We start from the raw sequence: 27059 nt of genomic DNA, 5'->3' as shown, positions 1-27059 counted from the left end.
ATAATAAATGCATTGCAAAATGCTTTTATTCTGCGAAAATGCATGAAAAAGGCTTGTCGGTGCTAAACGTCCTTCAATTTCTGTAAGTGCACAAGGGTCCTTATTTTCTTCTCTTGAGTAATATCTTTTAGACAGCCATCATACAGTTTGCAGCTTTTAATGTGGCAGATTCCTCAAAGCCTCTCCTTAGAGGAAAAGCAACTTCCCTAACAAAAATACAGGTGGCATGGATGATGTGAGAATGTTAACCCTTCTGAGCACACTTTCATTAAGCATGGTTAATCATGGTTTATGGATTTCATGGGAGAAAGACATTGATGTACTAATTGTTGGATTAGCTGGCAAACTGTAAAATGACATCTAGTAATTAAACAATTCACGGCTCCATGCAAATAAAGTGGCCTAAACGCAAAGCTCTGCATAGCAGTTCATATATAATTTGAGTAAACTGTCAATTCTGAAGCAAAATGATTGTAGCTTTCAACGGTGTGAAGGTAGAGAGAACGTCATGATCATCATGTTTTTAAAATTCCACGTCTGTATATAAATTAATTCATATATTGTTGATAGATATATTCCATGCATATACTCATCGTGGATGGACTACCATAAAATCAATGGCGATGGATGTATATTCATTCATATATTCATTGTACACTTATATTTATTGATGACTACATGAACATAGGATGATGGACTGTGTCCTGTAACCAGATGTTTGTTTTTGGACATACTAGGACTCCCATTCCTTTAGCCAAGCTGATTGATTGGTGAAGTTGGCTGGTGGGGCTTTCCTTAAAATTGGTTGTCTAGATTGAAGTTGAGCAGTGGGTTGAAGATGTCTGCGTGAATTGGTAGATGGATGTCTTTGGCTTTAAAAGCAAGTGTTTCTTTCCCGTATGTGAGTTGTATTTGCTAGATAGGCTTTCATTTATCTCCAAATAAGATACAATGATAAACAATGAAATTATTGTCATTTCAGTTTGTTGGTGAGCTGAAGTAAATGTATATATAATAACCCTAACCCTGACATAATAGTGTTAGCCAGGCACAACAAGATGTCATCTCATATGGATAGTATGCCCCTGAATCAAAATGTTATCGTATGTTGGCCAAATAGTATGCAAATCAACAATCGAGGAATCAAAAATGAATTAAGAATCAAGGAACCAGAGCTCTATTTCACTGACCCTTTTCAATCTGCGTTATCAGTTACTATACTAACATGTCATGTCGAACATCCAGGAAATGTAAACTCATGTTCTGTTGTCAATCATACATTACTCTGGATAAGTGTCAGTTACATGTTTCCCAAAATAAACAACACTCATACAAAGCATCTGTATTCAGCATTGTTGTTAATGGGTAAAAAAAAATGATGATGCATATATATTGCTGCAGTTTATTAACAAAGAAACAAACGTTTCTCTGCAGGCCGAAAGAAACCGGTGTCTGCCACCCCCAAGGAGATGGAGTGGGCACAGATGGCCTGTCATCGCTGTTTGGTTAACCTAGGAGATCTATGTATGTAATATGAAATTAATTGTGTGTCTGTGTGGAATGTTTTTGTCTTGGCAACATCTGTAGTGTGAAATTAAGCTTGATATCTACACCCTTCATTCCAAATCTTATCCACTATTACTGTAGTGCAGTGGTTTCCAAAGTGGGGTCCTTGAGGGAGTTGCAGGGGGTCCTTAGCTAGATGATAGTTTGGAACCAAATGGACCCTTATGGGTCTGTAACTCTGAGAGTGTAGGGTCCATTTGGTTCCATTTGTACACTCTCAGAGTTAAATTAACATTGATTTTACAATATAAATTGGGGGTCCCAGAGATAGAAATGTCACTAAATGGGTTTCCGTAGCCTGATGCATGACAAACTGGGGGTCCTTGACACTAACAAAATTGGGAATCACTGCTAGAGCTGTAAACATCTTCTCTTATGGGGGTCCCTGGCATATGTTTTCAAATGGGGGTTTGCGGGCTGATTAGTGTCAATTTGGGGGTCCTTGACATGAAAAAGTTTGGGAACCAGTGCTGTAGTGTACACTATACACTGCACTATGCAGTCCTCTTGTCACATTAGTTTTGTGAGATTCTAACGAGCTTTTCTCTTGAATGTTTATCTTTTCATAGCCCGTTATCAGAATGAATTGGCCGGCGTGGAGGCTGAACAGCTAGCCGAGAGGTTCTACCACCAGGCCTTGTCTGTCACGCCACATGTAGGTGAGTGACAGTGACTAAAACCTGGTCCCACGACGCACTGCATCCCATCGTTTATGGGACACCTGAAAAAATGCTGCTATGTACTGTAAGGATTGGTGTTTACCAGGCCAGGAGAAGTTGAAGGGAAGTGCATGGTTATTTAACGTGCTTTATGTCTGCGAGTACAAATATTGTATAAATTAAAATTGTGACGCATCAAAGTGCTTCCATTCACCAGAAGAGGGCAGTGTTTTCCCTGATGACTTGGCCATGAACTTGTGAGAATATAATAAATGAGTTCCATGATTTGAAGGAACTGATCTCTGCTCTTACGTAACATTTTTATTGTTGCTGTGTATTATATGATCACAATAATAACGCTGCAAAAATCCTGTGATGTGCAATGTCCTACGGTACATTTTGGAAAGTTTATGCTATGAATTGAACTTCACTTAAATTTAGATTTAGCATTTTGGATTTGGAGTTTCTAACTCGTTCTTCAATTCATGTTATATCTTCAGGAATGCCTTTTAATCAACTGGGCACGCTGGCAGGGAGTAAGCTCTACAATGTTGAAGCAACATACTACTACCTACGCTGGTGAGAAATGATTTAGTTATAATTAAAGCAAGCACTATGTACGTACGTCCTGTTCAAGTATGGCGTTGCTAATGGTAAACATGGAAAACCAATAGCCCACATCAGTTTAATTTAACACAAATGGGAATGTATTTTCTCTAGTGGACACTTGTTAGGTTCAGCTTATTGGGTATTAAATATAATTATATGAAATAAATGTTAAGATGTTTTTTAATATAGTATTGGGGGTTCTACGTTTGCTATTTCTTGAGAAATGTTGTCAATACTTCTTCTTTTACAAAGTATGTTTATTGATTTGAAGTTGAACACAAATGAATTAAAGCAGGTAGGTCCCATAAATGTAGAAACTGAGCTCCTTCATGTTTGTCCTGTGTTCCATCAGTATCCAATCAGAGACCCCTTTTGAGGGCGCCTATGGCAACCTTAAACGCCTCTTTGACAAAGCTGCCAAGATGTATCACCAGGTCAAGAAACAAGAGATGAAAAAACTGTCACCTTCCCGACAAAGGTAAGGGTATACTTAACCAGAGGTCTGACAAGATGTTAGGTAGAGTTTTCGCTGTCATTTAGACAAATCCCTTTATTTCTTTCAATATTTGATATACCCAGCACACTGATAGCGCCAGGCTCACGTAGCCAGTCTGGGGAATGAAAGGCTGTTGACTTTCCAATGGATTTGTTTCCAGGGGTAGGGAAAGTTTACTGGCCAATTTTTCTCTGAAATGTCCTTCCAAAGAGCAGCTGCATCGCGTTCTTCATGTTCATATCAGTGTACTAATGGAACCAAATGGACCGTACACTAACAGTATGATTAATTTATCTCCCCATTAGCTTATACTACAATTAGAAAAAGGTGGATTTTGTTGTGAGGATGGAGTGTAAAACTAAAAAGTCTCTGACTTTTGTGCTGTGTAAATGACAATTATCCTAGCAGAACCTACAATGATGGTAGGGAATGTTATTTGGGGATGCTCTGAACCTTATAGTGTTTCACTAGTAGTGATAAATGGATGGTTTACATCCTAGTAGATATTGGATGGAGCCCGCACACCACAGGTACAAGAAAGACGTCCTTTATTGAGAATTCTGACAACGTTTCGATCTATTTGATCTTCATCAGGTCATGTGAACATACACAAAAGTTTGTACTTATATAATAAGGGATATAAAAGTACAACATTTGAATGAATGAATTCTCAATAAAGAATGTCTTTCTTGTACCTGTGGTGTGCGGGCTCCATCCAATATCTACTGAAGTTTCTTTAGCCCAGCACCCAGCCTGGCGATGTGCGTATTCTCCGCTCTAGTTACCATTACATCATGTTCTGTTCAGATCTAAAGACATCAAGCGACTCCTGGTAAGCTTCATGTACCTCCAGAGTCTACTACAGCCCAAGAACAGGTAAGGGTTTACTTATTATGTGTATAATAAAAATAAAAAAACCTGGGGGTTGCGACCCCTCGGGGGTCCTGAAATTATTTTGGGGGGTCCCCAGATTATTAAAAAATATCAATAAGAGGAAATTCTCTAACTGGGTTGTATTTTAGAAACAAATTGGATTCACAAAGTTAGAGGCAAAATTTTTTCACCAGTGTGAGAATCCTCACTCTCCTTCAAAACCAAATCTAAAAGAGCACTACAGGTGGCTGCAATTTGGAACTGTCCCCAGTAAAAAATCCAAGCCTATTGCCACATATGCCCCCTCAAGCTGTTTTTTTTTTATTATTACTTGTTTATATGATGATTTTGAATACGGTAGTATTGTATTTTTGTTTGTCTTAATGTTCCTTTGAATTGAATACTTGGGACCCCAGTGGAAACAAGTTAACCCATAGTGCTTTCTTGGGTTCAATCGTTTTAGCGTTGTATTTGCATTTAACTGTACTCTTTTGTGCTTTTTTTTGCAAACTGTAAAATGTAAAATTAATTGATATGTTATTTTTTAAAGCGGAAATAATAGATCAGGGTTCCCAAAGTTGGGGTCACGGGACACTAACGATGGGGTCGTGAAATTATTTTGGGTCATCAAAAATATTTTTATTTATTTAAAGAAATAGAAAATTACACACCTGAATAGAATTCAACAGACATGAAAAACAATGTAAAAATGATTATAAATACATTTTATGCTTAATCATGCATTATTCATTTTAAGCTTATGTAATGCTTCTGTGATCACGCCAGATGGCGCTCTTCCCCAGTGCGAGTCACTGAGCGTAGTATTAATTATAAGAACCCCCTACACAGCCCTATTTTGGGATCATGGCTGAAACGTTTGTGAACCCATGTTATAGATAAACTATTTACGCTAAGGTAACCAGAAACGTGATAAAACATTCAATGTAAAAAACGACAACATTTTTTAATCGTTAAATTGCAATTATTTGAATGACAATGAATCGTCAAGTAAAATCTCATGATTGTGACAGCCCTAATAATTCACCTCAAAATCGTTTCACTAGTTCACTAGCATCAATTTCAGTTGTATCGCTTCTCTCCCCTGTAGCACGATGGAGACGGAGCTGACGTCACTGTGCCAGTCGGTGCTGGAGGATTTCAACCTGGTGCTTTTCTACCTGCCCCTGCCGGCACACAGCGGTGCTCACCACTCCCCCAGTGAGGAGGACGAGGAGCAACACACCGACAGCCCTTGCCCTGTCCTACCCGATGCTCTGGTCTTCAAAATGGTGGTCACATGCCTCATGGTGGTGCACAGCCTGAAGAGAGGAGGTCAGTGTCCGCCACTGTGGCGGCCGGTTAAGACGGCAGTGTGTGTCACTATAGTGATTACTGATCAGGGGATGTTATGAAGGAGCACGTTGCCCATTTTCAACCTTATATTCTTAATATAAAGTGGTCCTCACTAATGCTTATAAGATGGCACCACCATCCGTTTACTGGACTCTGTGTCCATATAGCATAACTATGCTATATGGACAGTTTAGAAAACTGCAGTGCCTAACAATATCCTCATCGGTGGTAGGGATGTCCCGATAACATGCTCCTGATCTGATTCCGATCATTTGATTTCGAGTATCTGCCAATAGCGATCTTTCACGTGATTGGATCGGGACAACCCTAATCGGTGGGGATTCTATCTTAATAGAAACTACAGGCTTTATCTTCCTGGATAAAAATAAATCTTATTTGAAATGCTCAAACCTGCCTACCGGTGACAAAGTCATTCGTAGATATGCGGTTCAAATCCTCTGTTGCCTTGAGCTTGGCTAAGCCTTCCAAAAAACATAATTGGGCGTGTTCGAGGGTAGGAGGCTGGATCACCTGGGGAGGGTGATCTGTCGCTTGGCTTGCAACTCCTACCAGTTGTCCAAGGCACCTGTTCAGCAGGGTGAACAACTTGGGTTGCATACTGGATTGTGTTTCTTTGCATACAAGAAACGACAGGTGACTTCATGTGTATGAGAAATTTGGCATAACGACTAATTAAAAAGATGGGTAAAAATAAAAGCACATTTGTTCAAATAAAAATGCGTGTATAGACAAAAGGTGAAAATTGTCATTTGAAATTGTTAAATATAAATAAATATTTGTATGTTACCCTTTTTTTTAACCAATTTAAATTCTCACTCTGGTATAATTGAATATCTCCAGACAAGACTTTCAAATGAAAGCCTTTTCACCTGTTCATTGAATGTCTTTCTTGCTCTAGGTTCCAAGCAGTACAGCGCCTCCATAGCTTTTACACTGGCCCTGTTCTCCCACCTGGTCAATCATGTTAACATCCGCCTGCAGGCTGAACTGGAGGAAGGAGAGAGCCAGGTGCCTCCACTGCACACAGACAACGCAGGTGGGCAGGGAAATCTCTTTTTCCACGCTTAGGCTTAGGGAGTGTTCACACTGTCTGCCTGTTATGAGGGAAAAGTGCTGCCTGTGGCGATTTTTCTGCTGAAAATGAAAGACACGGCTTCCTCCGGCCCTGACAACGAGACAGGACATATCACAGCTTTTGTGCACGAGCTCTGTCTGGACGAAGCTCGCTTTAAAGTTGACGGGTTAACCAAGGGGAAATTGGAAGACACAGACACAGTTTATAGTGATTGTTCAGCTGATACAAAATGTGCCATGTCATACACACTGTTCCAAACTTTTGAAAAATTAGAATATAAGTTTTAAGCTGATAAATGGGTTCTCTTTGATCAGAGTAAAGTGGTGTCCCACCTAAAAATGGAAAAAAAAAAGAGCTGGGGAGATCCCCGTTACTGAACAAACCCTATAATATTATGGAGGCCATTGTGATAGGCATCATTGCTGTATTTAAGGATTCATTTTGTAACCATAGACTTTGGTTTTATACCACTTGCAGTACCTTTTTAAATGTAAACAGGCAGTGCCTATTCCTTTTTTAAGGATGGTGTGAGGAACATACTCTTAAACATGGGCCACTTCAAATGATTGTAGTGGTAGAATAAGCTTCTCTTCCTGGAGCCACAACATTTCAATCAACCAATAGCTTGAGCTCCAAATGTCTGAGCCGCTGTGGCCCTCAAAAGTAGATCTGACAAGAATATTGCCACATTGTTGAGAAGTACTGAAAGACACCAGGATTAAGAGCTGATGAGAGGGAAGAAGGTTAATATATTTATATCCCTCTCTCTCTCGCAGAGTGCACTGCATAGTGTTATTAAATGATGAATGGATTTAATAAACATCCTCTATACACACCATCAGTCAAGATTGAAAAGTCAACACGTTTCTTTACTATAAACTTTATAATGAATATCTTGATGTGGCTGATCTGTAATATTTGCATGTGTAGTTGTATATTCAAAGAAATTGATTCAACAGGCTTCCTGACCTGAAAAGGTCAACACACACACTACTCAATTCATGCTCTGATCAACCCTTGATATACGTTACATTGACACATTGTTTATTGCAAACCCTGATGTGGGTCAGTGTGTATAAATATTTAAGAGCAGAACTGTCAGATTTCTTATATTTGATCAAATGATTCAAAACAAAGAGAGAAAAAAGCAGGGCAGTTATCGGTTACCCTGGTTTGCATTTGGGATCATAAGACTTCCTGTTCTTATAAAACATGGATTAAAGTTCTTGGTCACCACAACAGCATGTCCGTCTTCTATGGAAGCATAGAAGAAAACTTACAGAGAAAGACGTGTTCTATGGAAGCATGTCATGCACCAAAAATCTATAAGCTTACAACTGTAATACGCTGCAATTGTAACCTCTGTTTTCGGTTATTCGTTTGCAGTATTTGAAGTGGTCACACTAGCAATGAAATACATGTTCAATCCTCCAGAAAACCTTGATATTAAAACCTAAATCTTCAACGGCTTTGGCTGAATTGCTACCCCTTGGTCCCCTATCACACTGTTTGACAAATCACAGATAAGGACTTGGCCTAACAACATTTCAGTTGTGAGATTTTATTTTGCTTTAATCCATGCATACAACCTTTGTCCCCCCAGATGAACTAGAGGCGAGGGACCCGTCAGCCCCATCAGCAGCAGGCGGCCATGACGAGAGGCCGCTGCACAACGGCTCACTGGAGCAGGAAGATGAAGATGACGAGAAGGAGGCAGATGCCTCTGGGAGGGGCCTGGCCAAGAAAAGCGACAGTGGTGGTGACATGGCTGAGCAGCGTAAAATAGAGGAGGAGAAACGGAGGCAGAAGAAGAAGTACAGCCGCCTGTCCCGACTCCGCAGGCGCCGATGTGCCCGCAAACATGGCCGCCCGGAGGACGAGAGCGATCTGAGCGAGGGCTTTGAGAGTGATGAAGAAGAGGATGACGATGAAAGGAAGGGTTGTGCGGACTCGTCAAGCGGCACCTCGTCTTCCAGACTTCCACTTGACACCACCACCACCTCCCTCTGCAAGGAGCGCAAGAGGGACCCACTAGGTGAGGAGGGCAGCTGGGGCAGTGGGTCAGAAGAAGAGGAAGAAGAAGAGGAGGGAGGAACGGCTTTCGACGTGGAGACGGACTCGAGCATGAACAGCCAGGAGTCGCGCTCGGACCTGGAAGACATTGAAGACGCAGACAGCTCAGAAAACCCGGAGGGTCGGGCACAGGAGCACCAGCCCGTGGATGAGGAAGAACGGGCAAAAGAGGAGGAAGATCGGGAGGGTGACATCCCTCCAACCACCAACGGCCCCCTGCTGCCTGCCTGCAGTGACCCCAGCATCAGCAGTAATCTCCAGGCCATGTCCTCGCAGCTCTTCCAGGCCAAGCGCTGCTTCCGCCTGGCGCCCACCTTCAGCAACGTGCTGCTGAGGCCTCAGGTTCCGTCTTCCTCAGGCAACCCCACCCCGACCCCCACCGATGCCTCCGCCACCCCCTCCCAAGAGACACCCCCTCTTCCTGGGGACTCGCCCTGTGACATAAGTCCTGGTACTGCCAATGGAACCAATGAAAATGGTACAGTACTGTTTGCTTTACTTCAAATGAATAAAGACTGACTCTTGGGTTAGTGACAGTGTAATTTAATTTACCAGCTAATTTGCCTGCAATTTACTGGTATGTTTAATGTTCTGTGGCAACAAATGCCGATTTCGAATCCCGGTATATTTCGTAGCGGCAACTGTCAAATATCATGCCCCTATACTACCCTGTCAGAATGATCCACTCACATGAGCGTGAATGAAAACCATCACTTTACCAGTACCATAATGACAGTGTGTCGTGATGGTGCTCACATAAGAGCCTACTATACCCATTACATTCATCTGACGGTATTTAACCATTAGGAGGCCAATGTAGGAATGAATCTCCTGCTGCCTATGCTGTACTTTATGTCAATGTTTTACCCAGCAATGTAGAGAAATTCAGACAGTAATCAAAATGTCAACCAGTCGCTCCTTATGACTGATTTACCTCTATTTCTAGACTTGGACTCGGAGTCGGAAGGTAGCCAACATAGCAACCAGTCGTTACACAGCGAAAAGACGCTGTCGGAGAAGCTGGAGATCCTGACCAATCAAGGGCTCATCAGGGTTGTGAAGGTCTTTGTCGATTGGCTAAGGACAAACACAGACATTATTCTAATGTGTGCAAAGGTGAGGACATTGCATCGAATTTTGTCCATTTAACAATGACCTTCATTCTATTTTCTTTTGGTTAAGTCCAATCCATTTTCCTCTTTACAGAGTTCTCAGAGCTTGTGGAACCGACTCTCTGTGCTACTAAACCTGCTACCAAATGGCAGTAAAATGCTTGAAACAGGTGAGTGTCCAGTAGACCATTACAGGAAGACGTGTAGGAAATGTATACCTATTTCCTATCAATTGTTGCACTTTTGACATCCGAAAAAATATTCTGTGTAACCCAGTGATAGAGCTGAATGATGACGAATGTAATTGTTTTTATCCATGTTATATATTGTTCACCTTTGAAAATCAATACTAACTGCTTTTTTGCTACGCATCTCTGTCTTTCTCTGCCACTTGTGAGAAAAATATAAATTGAAGTACTTTTATGCCAGTAGAATTGCTTTTATTATAAAGAATCCGAAGGAAAATATAATTTCCACTGTATTCCGTACACAAACCGTAAAAGTGGCCAAGACCGTGACTGATGTGGAACTAAAGCTATGTTTGCCCTATGTAACCACTGCGACACTATAAATAAAGGAAATAAATACAAACAGACTTTCGCAGAAAGAAATTGGATAATTGAAGGTCACCACCATGTATCTGTTGTAGAACTGGGCTTGAGCTCCGACGTGACGGAGCTGCTGAATCAGTGCGAGCAACCCAACTTAGTCCAGAGTCTGCTGCTGCCCGAGGATCTGGCCCTACGCCACCTGCCTGCCCTCAGCCTGGCACACCGCCGATTTGACTTCACTCGACACAGACCCACCCTCAGCCCCTTGCAAGAGGTATTCACACTCATCTCAGTCTTCTCTCACACATGCCAGATTGTCATTATCTCAAACTGATGAAACAGACATTGCCAGACAATTCAGTTTGGTTTTAGGATTGGTCTGTAAGATAAAAATAGCTTTCCGTCTCACCAGGCAAAGCATTGTTTGCAACTGCAACAATTGTTTTATTTTTGTTGACGTCGATGCTTTTAATTTCAACATTGAATTTCCGCTTTCACAGCCATCTCTGTAGTCTATTTCCTCATTCTGTCATATTTTCTATTAAAGGAGAATTCCATGCTAGAAGGCTTTCTTACCTTTATTTGTAGTTGTTACGTCCCCACCAAAGAGGGCCAGGTGTTATTTTGTACAAAAGCGCATTATTGGCTATTTCCCCTACCATAAGCCCTCAATGAATTGAATTGAATTGAATTGAATGGGGCTATGGGGTGTTGTGCTAATTCGCTTATTTTCATCGCTCAAAAATCACACTTTACTACTTATTTCAATGGAAATAAGCGAATTAGCACAAAAACCCAACCCCCATTGAGGGCTTATATTTGGGGAAATAGCCAATAATGTACTTTTGCACAAAATAACACCTGGACCTCTTTGGTGGGGACGTAACAACTACAAATAAAGGTAAGAAAGCCTTCTAGCATGGAATTCTCCTTTAACACGTCTTTGAATCTCCCTTCAATGGTTTATCTGGTGCTTAGTACCTCTTCTTCCCCCTCCATCTCTCAGTGTGTGGTACGGGTGTGCTGCATCCGCAGTTTTGGCCACTTCCTCACCAATCTCCAGGGCAATGTCCTGCATTTCAACCCGGAGGCAGGCATCTTCACCAGCATCAGCCAATCCGAACAAGACAACCTTGTGCAGCAAGCTAAGGCACAGTTCCGAATGGTGAGTGACAGTCAAATAGGCCAATTACGCGTGGCCACAGGTTACCGATATTTATCTGTTATTGAATACAGGTTTTTATTACACGTGTGTGAGCAAGAGAGTGGTTGTGCCATCTGACAATTGAGTCTCACTCCTTATTTTCCAGGCTGAGGAGGAGGCTCGTCGAAATCGCCTAATGAGGGACATGGCTCAACTTCGACTACAGGTCAAACATTAACTACAAATTGTGGTGTTCAAATACAGTGCTCCCATTTTACCATCACCACCACCGATGCAGTGTTTGTGATTGTAGTTATTACAGTATATCATATAACCCACTTAACAGTATTCCCTGGTATCCACGTTAGTAGATCTAACAGCCAATGAAAAAACATGTACAGTATAATTATAGTCTGGTACATTGAAACAACTTGAATTAAGACTTAAGTCTAACATTGTTAGATGGGTACAAACAAATGGCAGTCACAGAAGTTGCTAAATCTCATGTTTGGTGTAGTGCCTAAATGTTTTCTCCATCACACGATGGTGTTCCATATAGAAGATCCGATCCACAAACTCACAAGTCGCTGCAACACATGTCCTGCACATTCCCGATGCAGGACACTGTCTACAGCACGTATTAAACGCCTTTATTGCCCAATCCCTGGTTCCTTACAGTTGGAGGTGTCCCAGCTTGAGGGTAGCCTGCAGCAGCCCAAAGCCCAGTCGTCTATGTCGCCCTACCTGGTGCCAGACACAGCCGCCCTCTGCCAAAACCTGAACCTCATCAGACAGCTGGCCAGCAGTGGCTGTTTCATTATCATCATCCCGCGCACAGGTTTGTGTCCTGTACCTGTCTCACCATATCATACCATGCCTGTGTCCTGTAATGTTGTTTCTTCTGAAAAAAGTACTTTGTAAGTAATAAGCCTGATTTATTCTTCAGCTACTGATGTGGGCGTAATTTCCTAAATTTGTTCTGAATGTGTTATATTAAGTGGTGAAATTCCTCTCAAATCCCTCTTGCTCAATTTGGAGTATTAGAGTATTTTGTATGTAATTAAAACCGCCTTAACAGAATCTGTGCTTTCTTTCTTTCCTTTTGATATTTAGAAGGATTGGTTGTTATTACCGTTGTTTGCCAAAAAAATTATAAAAATCTGAATTTTCTATCTAATGTCATGTCATAGTGATTGATGGACTTGACATGTTGAAGAAGGAAAATCCTGGTGCGAGGGACGGCATCCGCTTTCTCGAGTCTGAATTCCGCAAAGGAAATAGGTAAGTGTTGCCTTTGACGCCACTCGCTGAGGTGTTATATTTTCGCCCCATTCCGTTTTTGGGGGATTTAGATGGTCAGATTGTCATAGAACACGGTGGGAACGACTGCCCCAAAGAGATTATCGCTTGGATTGAAAAGATCAAGTTCAAAATTGAGATTTTGTTTTAGATTTCCATGAGATTTGACGACAAGAATCATTAGGCTATCCCAAAAAGGTTTTGTGGATTTCAGGTCAGGCTCAAAATCGAATGGATAGGCATATTTTCAAATCATGAGTACTGATGCCTTACAAAAATGTTAAGGTAAAAATTACATAATCGGTCATCATGTGAGGAAATGTTGACAATTACATAGCATTGGTAGAGGTATCGGAACTTAGGAAGGCTCCCGCTGGTTTTGTGTTGAAGTGTCCTTGAGCAAGACACTGAACCCCCAACTTCTCCCGATAAGTAGGTTGGTGCTTGTATGGTTTCCTCCGCCATCAGTGAATGTGTGTGTGAAAGTAATAACAGTGCTATATAAATGCACCATTTACCATTTTAGGTATGTATTCTAATTTGTACATACAATAGCCTTTCTAAATTGACATTACTTTTTCCCAACCTTGCCTCATTTTGTGTTTGGATCTCTTATTCTCTTCCTTGTTACACATGTTCTATTAATATTTAACTTGCTACTGTGTGCAGGTACATTCGATGCCAGAAAGAGTCAGGGCGGAGTTTTGAGAGAGACAAACTGAAACGGCAGGATATCGAAGCCTGGTAAGTCCTGACATGCTCAAACTGATTCAATCCATTAAAATCTGGAAAGCATCCGTTAGCAAAAGTAGTTAATATAGCGCCATCACAATCATTTTAACCATATTTTATACTTTGGCCATTCAAAGAATATCTGGGTTTTTATGAGCTTGTACATTGTTGAATATATATATATTACATTTTTAACTTTGCTTCTGGGGTCCCTGGAACAAAATACTTTTGAGATGGGGCAGCCAAATTCATACGATTTTGGGGTCTTTGACATGAAAAAGGTTGAGAACCACTGATATAGCAACAGGTTTTTCAGAAAATTCTGAAGACTTTTATTATTATTATTATTATTATTGAGGTCTTAATGGGTTAAAGGAGAATTCCATGCTAGAAGGCTTTCTTACCTTTCTTTGTAGTTATGTCCCCATCAAAGAGGTCCAGGTGTTCTTTTGTGTGAAAAAACTCATTATTGGCTATTTCCCCTACCATAAGCCCTCAATGAATTTCATTGAATTGAATGGGGCTATGCTTATTTCCACCGAAATAAGTAGTAAAGTTTGCAGCTTGGAATATTATTTACATTATGAAGATAATAATTTTGAGCGATAGAAATAAGCGAATTAGCACAACACCCCATAGCCCCATTCAATGCAATTCATTGAGGGCTTATGGTAGGGGAAATAGCCAATAAGGAGCTTTTGCACAAAATAACACCTTGACCTCTTTGGTGGGGATGTAACAACTACAAATACAGGTAAGAAAGCCTTCTAGCGTGGAATTCTCCTTTAATCATATAAGCACTATAGAAATATAGTTCTCATGAAATGAGTATGTGGTTCATTCTCAGGCATCTATACAAGATGGTGGACAGCTGCCGTCAGCTGACGGTCTCCCAGAGCAACGGAGATGAAGACACAGCTGGCATGGTGACCATCCTGACCGGCCACTTGGTGGATGAGCTGTGTAACCGGAATGCACCTATGAAGGTTTGTCGCCAATCATACTTACAGTACTCGTGCAAAGTTCTTAACACTATTTGTTGTAAGGGTAACTTCAAACTGTAACGGTTTGTAACACGATTACCCAAGTGATTCATTGTATCGTAGACCATCCTTCGTTTTGAGAATCAATTTTGAAAAGACTAAATAAACCATTGAGGGTTACGTACGAGCCTTGCCACGTACCTCTAAAGAACCAAAAGTTATAGAAACTATTTTGTATTTCTGTCTGTCTGGTAGGGGTAACTGTACAGTATATGTATTCCTACCAGACCGTTTCAGTATAGGACTTTCTGTATGATGCAGATGTATTTTGAACCGACTGCAAAGTAGACTTTTTTTGTGGATGGAACGGCTACTTGAGTTCCCATAAGAACATATTAAGTGATGGCCCGGGAAACTGGAGTGCAGACGTTATTGGCCCGATCTGAATTACCAAGCGAAAGAATATGTAAATGTCAAAATAATGCATTACATGCATTTACGCCACAGTGGTGTTGTTTTTTTACTAGCAGCAGTGATATTCACATTCGTCTGGTGCAGTTTCAAATGAGTTAACATTAACAGCGTTGATGTTTTCTACCATGAATTTTGTGTACTGGTAACACCCCTACAGTATGGTGAAAGTCATTGGTATTGGATGACCTCATTGCATCCATTACTTCACTCTGGCATAAAAAAAAAAGGATTTATGTCCTTCGTGTGGCCGTTTGTTTCGTTAGTGATGAACCATTATGAACAGGTAATACTATAGTCCGGCAGCCGACAGGCTTCTTTTGTTTAAAGTGGGAGATTTGGTATATAGTCTTTTTTTTATTGGCCTAAAATATTGTCTATATACATACATTCATGAATCCCCTTCGGACTGGCTGTTAGTATTGGGCAATCATTTTTATAGGGGTTCACATCACATCACATCACATCACATTTGTCATGATGTCTATGGCCGTTTTTAGCCCAAGGAGTGTATTTTGTGCAAAACTAATGCTTGGAATGGATTCAGAATCATGAAACCCCCCTATTTTGACATGTCACATGCTACTTAAAGCAAAAGGAAAGTTTGACATTTTTGCCTGCCATAGGGTCACAAGAAACCCCTATAAAGAAATTGCCCAATACTTTCAGCCGGTCAGCAAGTGGATTCATGAATGTATGTACAGTATATAGACAATATTTTAGGCCAATAAAAAAGACCACATTTCCCACCCGTCCACCTCGGCTGCCGGACTACTAGGCTTTTTCTTAAGAATAAAGATTAATTGCATAATGATGAACAGGTAACACTAGTTAGTTAGTTAGCTAACTAACTAGTGTAAAACAGGGGTTAGTTAGCTAACCCCTGTTTTATGAAATACCTATGTTCCTATATCAGTGGCACTCAATATTTCATGTCACCCCCATCTGAAAATATGTTGTTCCAGGGACCCCCCAGAAGCAAAAACGTTCGCTCCGAAAGAATATATATTCAAAGATGTGTGCCACATTTTCATGATTTTTCAAAAATAGCAGATCTACAAGCTCGTAGCGAGTGCCGCGCTATGAGCTTGTAGATCAGCTATTTTTCAATAGCTAAAGTATAACATAATGCATAATAACACCAAAAGGGGTTCCCGCCCAAAATGGGTTAAAGGTATATTCAGTGATTTTACTTAATTCAAATATCACTTATTTTTTCTTTTTTTCTGGATAATCCTCCCTACTATAGAGTGTGCTGACCATATAAGGAGTTCCTCCCTGTCCCCAGTGAGCCCCTGGGGTCAAAAAACCCTAGTTTCAGTTTTGGTGGCGGGTGGCAAAGCCTTGAGATGAGAGGGGCCTTCCTCCAATCATGATCGACTGGGGGTGGGCCTTGGTGCACATGCTGTTGGCCTGTTGCACTTCCCCCCACTGTAGAGCGTGCATGTGCACATTTTGTTACCGGGGCGGACTGGGTGGTTTTCCAAATCACCCAAATCACTGAATGCTCCTTTAAGATGCGTGCACATCCACTTGCACTCTGTGCTGCTTTCAATGGCCTTTATCTCCAAATCGGCGCAATGAATGTTGTTTCTGGTCAAAACAAAGTTTTTCAACGGCCGACAGCCGGCGCTGTGATACTCGCGGTCGGGTTTTTTCTGCACCCAGCGAGAGAACAACAACAGGTCAAGACTAGAGTTGGACCGATACTGGTATCGGGTACTCGGGCCGATACCACCCTAAAGTACTCGGTATCGGAAACGGGCCCGATGAAAAAAAGTACTCCATGAAGTGTAGATTTGTGTCTGTGTATATTCAGTGGGCAGCATTATTAGATTAATAAATGAGCATTAATTAACCTACGTTGTGATCAGATCAGATGAGTTCCAACAAAGTAATCCATGACTGTATAGGCTACAGATAGAGAATCTTCTTGTATTTATAAGCACAACGTCCTTAAAATCCATATAAAGATATATAAAAGCCGGAGTTTATTTTGCGGTAAAAGAACGTGTTGTTTTTCTTTGCGACAGCACCCCCACCCCTCCCCCCGCACATGTGCAGGGACCAGGTGTTTTGTTTGCCTCGAGCATAATGAAAGAAAGGCACCTATACAAGGTCAACATTTTTCTTTCAAAACGATGATAATACTAGTGTGTTTGAATAGAACAAAATGTTTTGTTGCTAATAAGAAAAATAAGAAAAATAAATAACATTTTGGAATTTGATATATTTTTTCAAATCATTTCAGGCTATTATTATTGTGGTAATTCAACATTACAGTATCATTAGAAGTACAAGGCATGACAATGAAATTAAATAGGAGAAAAAAGGGGGTAAAATAAGTGGTTACTCAACAAAAATAAAAAGTACTCGTATCGTTACTCTGTATCGGCGAGTACTTAAAAGAAATCAGGGCATCTCTAGTCAAGACGCCACACACACCATTACGTCATCGTAACATCCGGTTACGGATATTTGGCTCTTCAAAATAAGGGTTAAAAAGGGAAAACCTTGGCAATGCGCGATAAATAAATGTATTAATCCTGGCGGGAGATTTAAGATTAATAACATAATAAATCAAACCCAATTCAATGAATACATAAGAATAGTTAAATATTATAAGTTTAGTTTCTAGATCAAACCAATGTGCGATTAGCATGGATCTACTACACTCTGGATGCGGTATAGAAGATTGTTCATGAAAAATAAATCTGTTCACCCACTGCAAATGCTGAAAAGGTTTCTAGACTTTCTGAGGGAAGAAAATGTGTATACCTATGCCATCTGCTGGTTGTGTTCAAAACCTAAATTACAATCATGTCCCAATAGTGATTTTTTTTTTGATTGAACCCCAGTATACCTATTATTATTTATCATAATTATTGTCTCCACCAGGCCAAAGGCATGGGGAGAGAGTATGTTTTGCACTCCGTCCGTCCGTCCGTGTGTCTGTCCGTCCGTCCGTCCGTCTGTGAACAGCTAATCTCTGGCACCGTTAACCCGGTTGATGCCAAATTTTGCACACACACTCCCTGGATGCCAACGATGAACCTCTGCCCCAAAATTTCCAGAACGGCCTGTTATAGCGCCACCAGGAGGCCGCTTTGTGCAAAACAAGTTTTTGGACAGTACACCTACAGATTTTGTCCAAACATCACGCTTGTCCAAACATATTCCCACTAGGCTGAGGAAGAAATGCCACTTGACAGTTTTCAAATCAGCCTCATGGTGGCTCTACAACAGGCCAAGCCGCGTCTCTCTCTCACACACACACACACACACACACACACACACACACGTTTTCTAGTTGTAACTTATTCTATGAGTAAGCAAACACTTGCGATTGATTATAGGCACATTTCATGACTCAACCAGGCAATCCGGTTTCCCTTGAGATTCTGACTCACTTTTCTGTGGAAGTTCTTGACATCCGACTTCCCAGTAACTGACAACATCGACGCGTCATCATTTCTCACGAGATCATTTACTGCATTGTTTCTCAACTTGTGGTCAATACAATAAATTCAAATACAAATCTTCACTTTCCTACATTACTAAATGCATGGTCAGGGACAGGGACCACATGCAACACCTTCACGGACCACCAGTGGTCCACGGACCACGTGTTGAAAACCCATGTTGTACACCATCACTTGTTTACCTTTACTACCACCATATGATAATATTGTATCTGTATTTATTGTCTCCACCAGGCCGAAGGCATGGGGAGAGAGTATGTTTTGCACTCCGTCCGTGTGTCCGTCCGTCCGTCCGTCCGTCCGTCTGTGAACAGCTAATCTCCGGCACCGTTAACCCGGTCGATGCCAAATTTTGCACACACACTCCCTGGATGCCAACGATGAACCTCTAACCTAAGATCGGCTTCCAAAGTTCGCAGGAGTGCTCAGTTTCAAACAAAATGCTGCAAATCATGAACACATCTTGTGATTTCCGTGAAATTGTGCACGCACATTTCCACTAGGCCGAGTGAAATGCCACATGAACATTTTCAACTCAGCCTCATAACTGGCCGAAAAGTGTTTTTACCTCTAACTGCACGGATCTGTGGATAACTTTGTATGCCAACTCCCTAGAGGCCAAGGAAAAACCTTTGCCTGGAATTTTTCACATCTGCTCTTTATAGCGCCACCTGGAGGCCGACATATGTGAAACACATTTTCTAATATTACTCCTTCAGATTGTATCCAAATTTCACGCACATCGGTACACATGCTCTCTATAGTCATGTGATCAAGACGGGTTTGTTTGATTTCTCATAATCCACCCTCATTGGCTACGATTGGCTTCTAAACTTTTCAGGAGTAGCCCGCTTTGTACCCGTTTTGTACAAATCGCCACAACTACGCATGCATATTCACACTAGGCTTTGGAAGCAATGCCACTTGACAGTTTTCAAATCAGCCTCATGGTGGTGCTACAACAGGCCAAGCCGCGTCACACACACACACACACACACGTTTATATTGCTCCTAAACATTTTGCCAAAAATCGCACACCTATCCTCCTGGTGGAGACCTGTGCCCAGAAGGGCACTTTTTCTAGTTATTAGTGTGGTTGCCCTAAAGGGCAACCAGACTATTGTAATTGTAACACTTTATTCCACTTATTATTTCTAGAGTAACCCTAAATTTCAGACTACTACTCCTCCCACAGTTTTGACTGTATGCACTTGAGCCATATCTCAAATTGACCGGAAAAATCGGGAATCGATAGCTTGTACTTTGTTAAGAGAAATGTTCTATAGTTTAATTGATATGAATTTATTAGTGATTTAAATTTCCCCATTGACATGAATGGGAAAGTGCGAAAAATAACATTCAAGTATTTTTTCCTCAGAGACTAAGGGCTATAGTTACAAAACTTGGAGGGATAATTCGTAATACTTACGAAAATTAATTCACTTATAATGTTATCGGTCGGCCTCATGGTGGCGATCAAAATTATTTTTTCCCTGGATTTCTTGGGTTATGACGCATCTCACCATATAGGCCACGCCCATTTGCGTCATGATAGATTTTCCGCCATTTTGAATTTTCTCCAAAACACACTTTTTGCTTCTCCTCCTACAGATTTTGCCCAAATCTCACAAGAATTGGTACACATGATCTCTGGACTGTTCCGATGAAAACACCACAGGCGGAATTTTGATAGTGCGTATCGTTCGGCCGTAATCGGCTTCCGAAGTTAGTGGGAGGGGCCTATTTTACAAAGAATGCCACAAATCACGAACCAAACGTCCAATCAACTCCAAATTTGAATCAAATGTCGTGGGTGGTTTAATCAACCAAAAGCCAAAAGCAATTCCATTTTCATCCATAGGGGGTGCCACAAATGCGAAAATTGTAACCGTTTGTCGCAAAAAAACATGATTTTTGGGGGCATAAATCCCCTCGAATTACTTACACATGATCACAGGGGTGACGCGACATTGTAATTGACTGGCAATATTAGTGGGAGGGGCCTATGTAAGCGACTGCGGCAACCACACTTTGCACTTTGCACCACAAATTTGCAACCTTTCCAGTTTATATTCATATTTTAATAGAAAAGAGAGGTCGCACACAATGCATCGCATCGTGACGCATTGTGAGCTTGTAGATCAGCTATTTTCAAATGGTCGAAATGTATATAGGGTTGAAGTGGTTACAGTAATGTAGTGGAGTAAAAGTACAAATGTTGGCTCTGAGATGTAGTGGAGTAGATGTAAATGTATTGGAAATTGGAATACAGTCAAGTAAAGTACAAATACCTCAAAATTGTACTTAAGTTCAGTATTTGAGTAAATGTACTTAGTTACTTTCCACCACTGGGTTAACGGCAGGAGGATGAGTTAACAAAACGTCAACAAAGAGAGAAGTATATGACCAAGCTGTCCGTCTGATGACAAAAAAGATTACGAAAGAAAGGAGAGAGAAGTATGACTAAGACACAGAAGTGGTCAATGTTATCCTCAACTTCATATTGACATCTGTTGTCCAGATCATATCTCACACCAGGGCTGCAGGGCTGAATCATTCAGGCCGCGGTAGTCAAGTCATACACCCAGCCAGGCCACCCTATCCCTATACCCACACGCATGTACGTTTGGATTACAACAGAGCCATAGAGTATAGACAGAGTTGTGACATTGAGGGGGCAGAAAACAGCCCGGTCACGTGGTTCATGTACTCGCACGAGCCCTATCGACTACAATAGATTCTGTAATCTGTAAAATTACCGTTAAAATTTCATATTCTGCATTTTAAGTGTTGCAACACTTATACATACACGTGTGGGGATTGAAAAACCATAAAACCTGGGTGATCTACTGTATGCTATCAAATTGTATGTTTATTCACGCAGCATAGTACTGTACAGTATATGAATGATACATTCTCTGGCTGATTTTAGTTTCTACCCTTCTAAGGACTAGCTGAGACCCCAACTTTGAGAACCAATGGTGTAGTGACAGGCGAGAACCCCTTTTGGTGTTTTAAGAATTATGTTATACTTTAGAAAAATAGCAGATCTACAAGCTCATAGTGCGGCACCGAGTGCCGCGCTACGAGCTTGTAGGTCTGCTATTTTTGAAAAATCGAGAAAATGTGGTGCAAATCTTTGAATATATATTCTGTCAGAGCGATCGTTTTTAACTCAATCTTTGCTTCATGGGGGATCCCTGGAACAACATATTTTCAGATGGGGGTCGGCGGCCAATTACATATATTTTTGGGGTCCTTGACATGAAAAACTTTAAGAACGACTGACATAGAAACATAGGCTTTTCAGAAAACTGTCAGGATTTAGAAGACATTTGCAGAAACGTCTTCAGGTCTAAATGGGTTAAGAGCGTACCGGACCGCATCTCCATGATATGATCTACTGCACCACGGATATGTCAACATGAAGTCGAAATGAGTCATAGTTCTCTCTTTTTGTATCTTTTTGTCATCAGTTTCCTCCTTTAGTGAAAGAAAAGTAGTGTCAAAATATCTTTTGTATATTCGGTTTCAAAACAGGCCGTATGCGGGTACACTATAGTAGCTTTTCGTGCTGGGGCCCTTTCTTTAGAATCATATGATAGACTGACTGATCAGCTGGTTATGTTCTTTCACCACTTTATTATTTGTATATGTAACAATACATAACATTATATGAGAGCCGCTATAATTAAGATTTCCAGGGTGAATGCCTCTGACTTAATTGGCCTAATTTTCTACAGTGCCACCCTGCTCTTTGGGCCCTGCAGGGCTTGTGCCCAGAATTTCCCATTCAGGAATCCAGCTCTGACGCATCCCCAAAGCTAGTTAGTGCAACCAGACTATTGTAATTGTAACACTTTATTATTATTATTATTATTATTAGTGCAACCAGACTATTGTAATTGTAACACTGTATTAGTGTGGTTGCCTATGGGCAACCATACTATTGTTCCCCTTACCTTTTCTTTTCATTCATTAGTGTGGGCAACCAGACTATTGTAATTGTAACACTTTATTTATTATTAGTGTGGTTGCCAGACTATTGTAATTGTAACACTTTATTTTTACTGGAGTAAGACTTTTTTTGAAACGCTACTCCTCCCACAGTTTTGACTGTACGCACTTGAGCCATATGTCAAATCGATGACTTCATCGGGAATGGTGTGCTTGCTCATTGCTAAGAGAAATGTTGTATAGTTTAATTGATATTAATTAATTAGTGAATTAATTTTCCCCATTCACTTAACATGGGAAGATCTAAAAGTCCAACTCAAGTATTTTTGAGTTGGACTATGTAAGCGACTGCGGCAACCACACTTTGCAATTTTTTAAAATTGCGACCTTTCTAGTTTATCATGTCAGCCTGTGGCATTTTCCTAATACTTTGTGGGTTGTGATAGTGGAATCTTGAACAGCACAGCCCTTGTAGTCTGTTTGTTTTTTCATTTATTGTCTGTATGTATGTTTATGCATGTTTTGTTATATTTCACAAAGCGAGGAATGCATCATTGAGTTAATCTTCTATTCATTCTTTGATTCCCTCCTTTACTTTTCCCATGATAACCAGGCGGCCATCCAAGCAGTGGGCGTGGCTGGTATGGAACTGAAGAACATTGTGGACTTCTACCGGCAGTGGAAGGAGATAGGCTGAGAGTTCCGAAGGAGCACAGTCGGCATGGCGGACAGCTGATAAGTCGCAACAGTCGCTCCCTCTCTCTCTCTCTCTCCCCCCTCTCTCTCTCTGTGTCTCTGTCTCTCTCCCACTTCCACTCTTCGGCTCTGTGTGCATCTGCATATCCAAGGGGGGAAAAATATCAACTCAGAGAAAAGAAAGATGGAAGCGACAAATGAGTTGAGGCTTAGCTGAGGAGGAAAAGTTGATACAATGGAGGTATGGGGAAAAAAAGCAAAGACGTGGGCGAAAACGGGGCTATGAGAAACGGAAGATCTTTCTGCCTCTACCCCCTAACCCACACATAAAAGAGTGACCCCTAGCGGTCTGGATGAGGAAATCACAGGGATGTTAATGAAATTTAAGTGCCCCTGGTTCTCATCTTTAGCCAGGCGTATACTGTATATGTTAGCAAATGAGTACATATGTGTCGAGAGAAACTGCACGTGCGTGTACGCACGCACGCGCTCGCACACACACACATACATACACACACACACACACACACACACACTCTCACACACACACACTCTCACACACGCACACACACACACACACGCACACACACACACACACACTCATCACATACACACACTCATCACATACACATTCATGCTCAGATAAGTCCATATGAATATATAGAACAGTGTTTTTAGATTTCCGTCCCTTCCTCCCTTTTTCCCCTCTTGTCTGTTTGAGAGCGGGTCACAAGGTCGACAGACTCTGGCTGGGGCAGGTTTGGATAGGGCAAGGGTCATAATTTGAAGAATAAACATTGAGAGAGAGAGAGAAAAAAAGTCTTCATTTGACACCTTGGCTAACCAAGCTTCCAGCCTTACGATACAACAGGGTCTCCTAACTCAAGAGTACAGTTGTAGAAAGGGTTGAGGACGATGCATCTACACTTCTCCGGATTTGTTCATTTCCTATGGCTAATCTTTTTGTTTTCTTTTTTCCTTTATTTGCGGTGTACTTTTGGTGACCAGTGACTAATGTATTGTGTTAATCTGTGTATGAGAAGAAAAAAAATAAGACCACATGACGGATTGTGTCTTGTTTGTAATTTGGATTTTATTTTTGTACTCAAATGTACTTTATTTTGCGTTTTTGTAAGCTGTTGCTGAATGAAATGCAGAGGAATGTTTAGGGAAAGGGAGGGGATTGCCATTGTGTATTGTTCCACTAAACCAGGCCTTCAGTTCTCGGAATGAAAGAAAAGAATGATAATTATAGTAATCCAGACTTTTTAATCATGATGTCATTTTAGGAAGATGTTGAGTAGCATCAGTATCATGCCATTGGTAGTTAACAAGGAGAGAGGGGCCTCTTGCTTCCCCTGAGGAAAGCAGATAATTGTGTTTGGGACCCCTGTGAACTCCTAGAATATATCCCATCTACCATCACTCTCCATAGTAACTGTTCCTTCATGCACAGTGCGAAGGAAAACCAGTATATTTGTGGCCATGCATTCAACAATAAAGATTACAAATGTATTGAATCCGTCTGCTTCTTTGCTTTAAAGGTATTGGTTATTACTTTGATGGAGCTGTTTTGTATTCAACGTAAACGTAACATGTAGTGTTTATGTAGCAGTGTGGCTCACAGCCTCAGCCTATTTTTGGACCAATGATAAAGTATTCTCAAATGTCTATTATATCCCAGGCTGTTGATGTATAACAACAAGTGTGCAATTTGTGTGCGCTACATGCACGTCGGGTAAGAACAGCAAACACATGGCCTACAACAGGGAAACGTAGGCCTACTATATACACATTTCCCTACCCCCTCACTAAAAAAGTCCTATAATTTGAACACACAAATATCCAGCAGTCATATTGGCTACAGGTACATATAATGGCCTTTTCAGTCTTTATTTACAACTGTTGAATTTACAAGTCTGTCACAGTCTTAAAGAGTGCAAATCTTCAAGGAGCCATTTGGGGTACATCCTACTGTCTCAGCCAGGCCACAACTGTTTTTTCCGCTTCATGCTGAAAAGATAAGTGGTCTCATGGATGAGAATTGTCACATTATGCTTCATTTTAGAGAAAAAAATTGCAACACCAATAAGTACTTGCAAATTTAATTAATGATTAGTCAATGAAGGTTTGTTTTTAATTTCATCTACTTGTAAGTCCGTCCAGGCGTCCACAGCATCTCTATTTTGTGGCAGTGTCCTAACCTATGTCCCTATGTTTAGAGTACCAATAGGGGGTGCTGTTGCACCACTTGCTTCAGACTGGTCTGATTTCTTTTTAGTGGAACCAAGGCTAAGGGTACACGATTGTAGATCTATTATTTATTTATTCCTGACCAATTTGCATAATGGTTTGAGGACTTTTTGGTACCTCTGGCCATTTTGGACAATGTTTTTGGCTTTGCTTTGGTCCTCATCAAGCTTGGGCTGAAATTGAGAGCTCTAATTTTCGAGAGGTCAGTTTTGCAAGAAATGCCACAAATTGTGAACGAAGCATCCGATCTGTCCCAAATTTGAAGTTAGGCCATTGCAACGGCTTTTGTACAAACTCTATTTATCCCCGCAACTTCAACAGTAATACAACATATTTTTGCACCTCTAGTTTGTCTCACTTCCTCTGTAAATCCATTTTTAACTGTTTCTATATTTCACACTCTTCCTTCCTCCCTCCCCCTCTCCATATCTTTCAGATTTCTGGTGTTAAGCTTGGAGGACTTTTCTTTTATGGTGGTTTTGAAGGAGGGTAAATATATCTTTTTGAGTGGTGCAACTACCCCTATAGACACTGACAGCTATGTGTGGGGCTGTGTCCCTGTGTCCCTGTCTGTCCGAGCACGGAAATAGCGTTCTAGCGTTTGTTCACCAATCACCAAGTGTCACTGTTGCACAGCCTAACACACAGACACACACAGGCCAGGGAGGAGGGCTTGTACAGTACAGTACAGTACAGCACAAGTACAGCACCACTCACTTCAGATGGGTCTGATTTTTTATATGTTTGTTGGTAGGGCATTCCACATTTTGGTGGCATAGCAGTAGAACAAATTTGTCCCAGAAGTCCTGGTGTCTTTCATGTTTATTGAAGTAGTAGACTGATGGGTCTCCCTGTTCTATTGAGTATCTTGAAGACCAGGCCCATTGCAAGTTGCTTTACTCTGTCCTAACCCTGAGCCATCCCATCCTAGAATCAACAAAGGTTAAATTTGGTTGGGTGCTGGTTTTGCACACAGTAATTAGCTGATCTACAAGCTCACAACACCCACGTGCAACTAAGTATAACTCAGACTTGAGCACACCTAGAAATAGTCAGCTAGTGTTTAGCAAAATCATGTGAAAAAGGAAGCATTGTAAATGGAAGGAAAGTGGTGACACACTTGACACTTTAATTGATGCAAATTCATACAAGTAATTAACGCTTAGTGATTCATTATGATTGATTAACTTGTAAATTAATTTATCATGAACACTACTTTATGAATTCCTGGTCCTACACTTTTAACTAACGGTGGCTTAACCAGGTGTAATATATAATTAGTTAAGGTTCTTCCAAAATTCCACTTCAATGTCCAGGATGAATGCTTTGATTATTTATTACAATTAAACAAATTCATCATTAGTTACGGTTTAATCATGAATTGTTTGTGTATGCCCGTGAGTCTGTGACCATGCTTTTTCTGTGGCATAAATTACATAATCTGGCCAGGTTCTTTTGTCACAAATGATCTGCCTGCACTGTAGTAGACTGCAGCAAGGCAGTGGTGTCTTAACTTTTTGTATTACAAATATCAGACAACTTGTTGATAAATCATGGTTTGTGGTGCAACCATGCTGTATTTACACACACACACACACACACACACACACACACACACACACACACACACACACACCCATGTAGGGGCTTTATG

At 41.0% G+C, this 27059-nt stretch overlaps 1 protein-coding gene across 1 annotated transcript in view; it reads left to right on the top strand.

The window, feature by feature from the left end:
- Nucleotides 1–24667, top strand: part of smg5 (SMG5 nonsense mediated mRNA decay factor) — a 35390-nt gene extending 10723 nt beyond the window's left edge. The window contains exons 5-22 of the mRNA XM_079504043.1: nt 1435–1524; nt 2136–2225; nt 2726–2804; nt 3187–3312; nt 4138–4206; nt 5312–5535; nt 6476–6613; nt 8256–9203; nt 9672–9841; nt 9932–10007; nt 10487–10662; nt 11395–11553; nt 11699–11758; nt 12211–12370; nt 12723–12813; nt 13501–13575; nt 14411–14549; nt 23070–24667. Of these exons, the coding sequence (XP_079360169.1) occupies nt 1435–1524; nt 2136–2225; nt 2726–2804; nt 3187–3312; nt 4138–4206; nt 5312–5535; nt 6476–6613; nt 8256–9203; nt 9672–9841; nt 9932–10007; nt 10487–10662; nt 11395–11553; nt 11699–11758; nt 12211–12370; nt 12723–12813; nt 13501–13575; nt 14411–14549; nt 23070–23153 (2954 nt within the window). The 3' untranslated portion in view covers nt 23154–24667. The remainder of the gene's footprint in view (nt 1–1434; nt 1525–2135; nt 2226–2725; nt 2805–3186; nt 3313–4137; nt 4207–5311; nt 5536–6475; nt 6614–8255; nt 9204–9671; nt 9842–9931; nt 10008–10486; nt 10663–11394; nt 11554–11698; nt 11759–12210; nt 12371–12722; nt 12814–13500; nt 13576–14410; nt 14550–23069) is intronic.
- The last annotated feature ends 2392 nt before the right edge of the window (nt 24668–27059 follow it).

Source organism: Electrona antarctica (assembly GCF_951216825.1).
Source record: "Electrona antarctica genome assembly, chromosome: 6".
NCBI classification, from domain to species: domain Eukaryota; kingdom Metazoa; phylum Chordata; class Actinopteri; order Myctophiformes; family Myctophidae; genus Electrona; species Electrona antarctica.
Note: the sequence above shows the minus strand (reverse complement) of the source record. Positions and strands in the feature narration are given on the sequence as shown.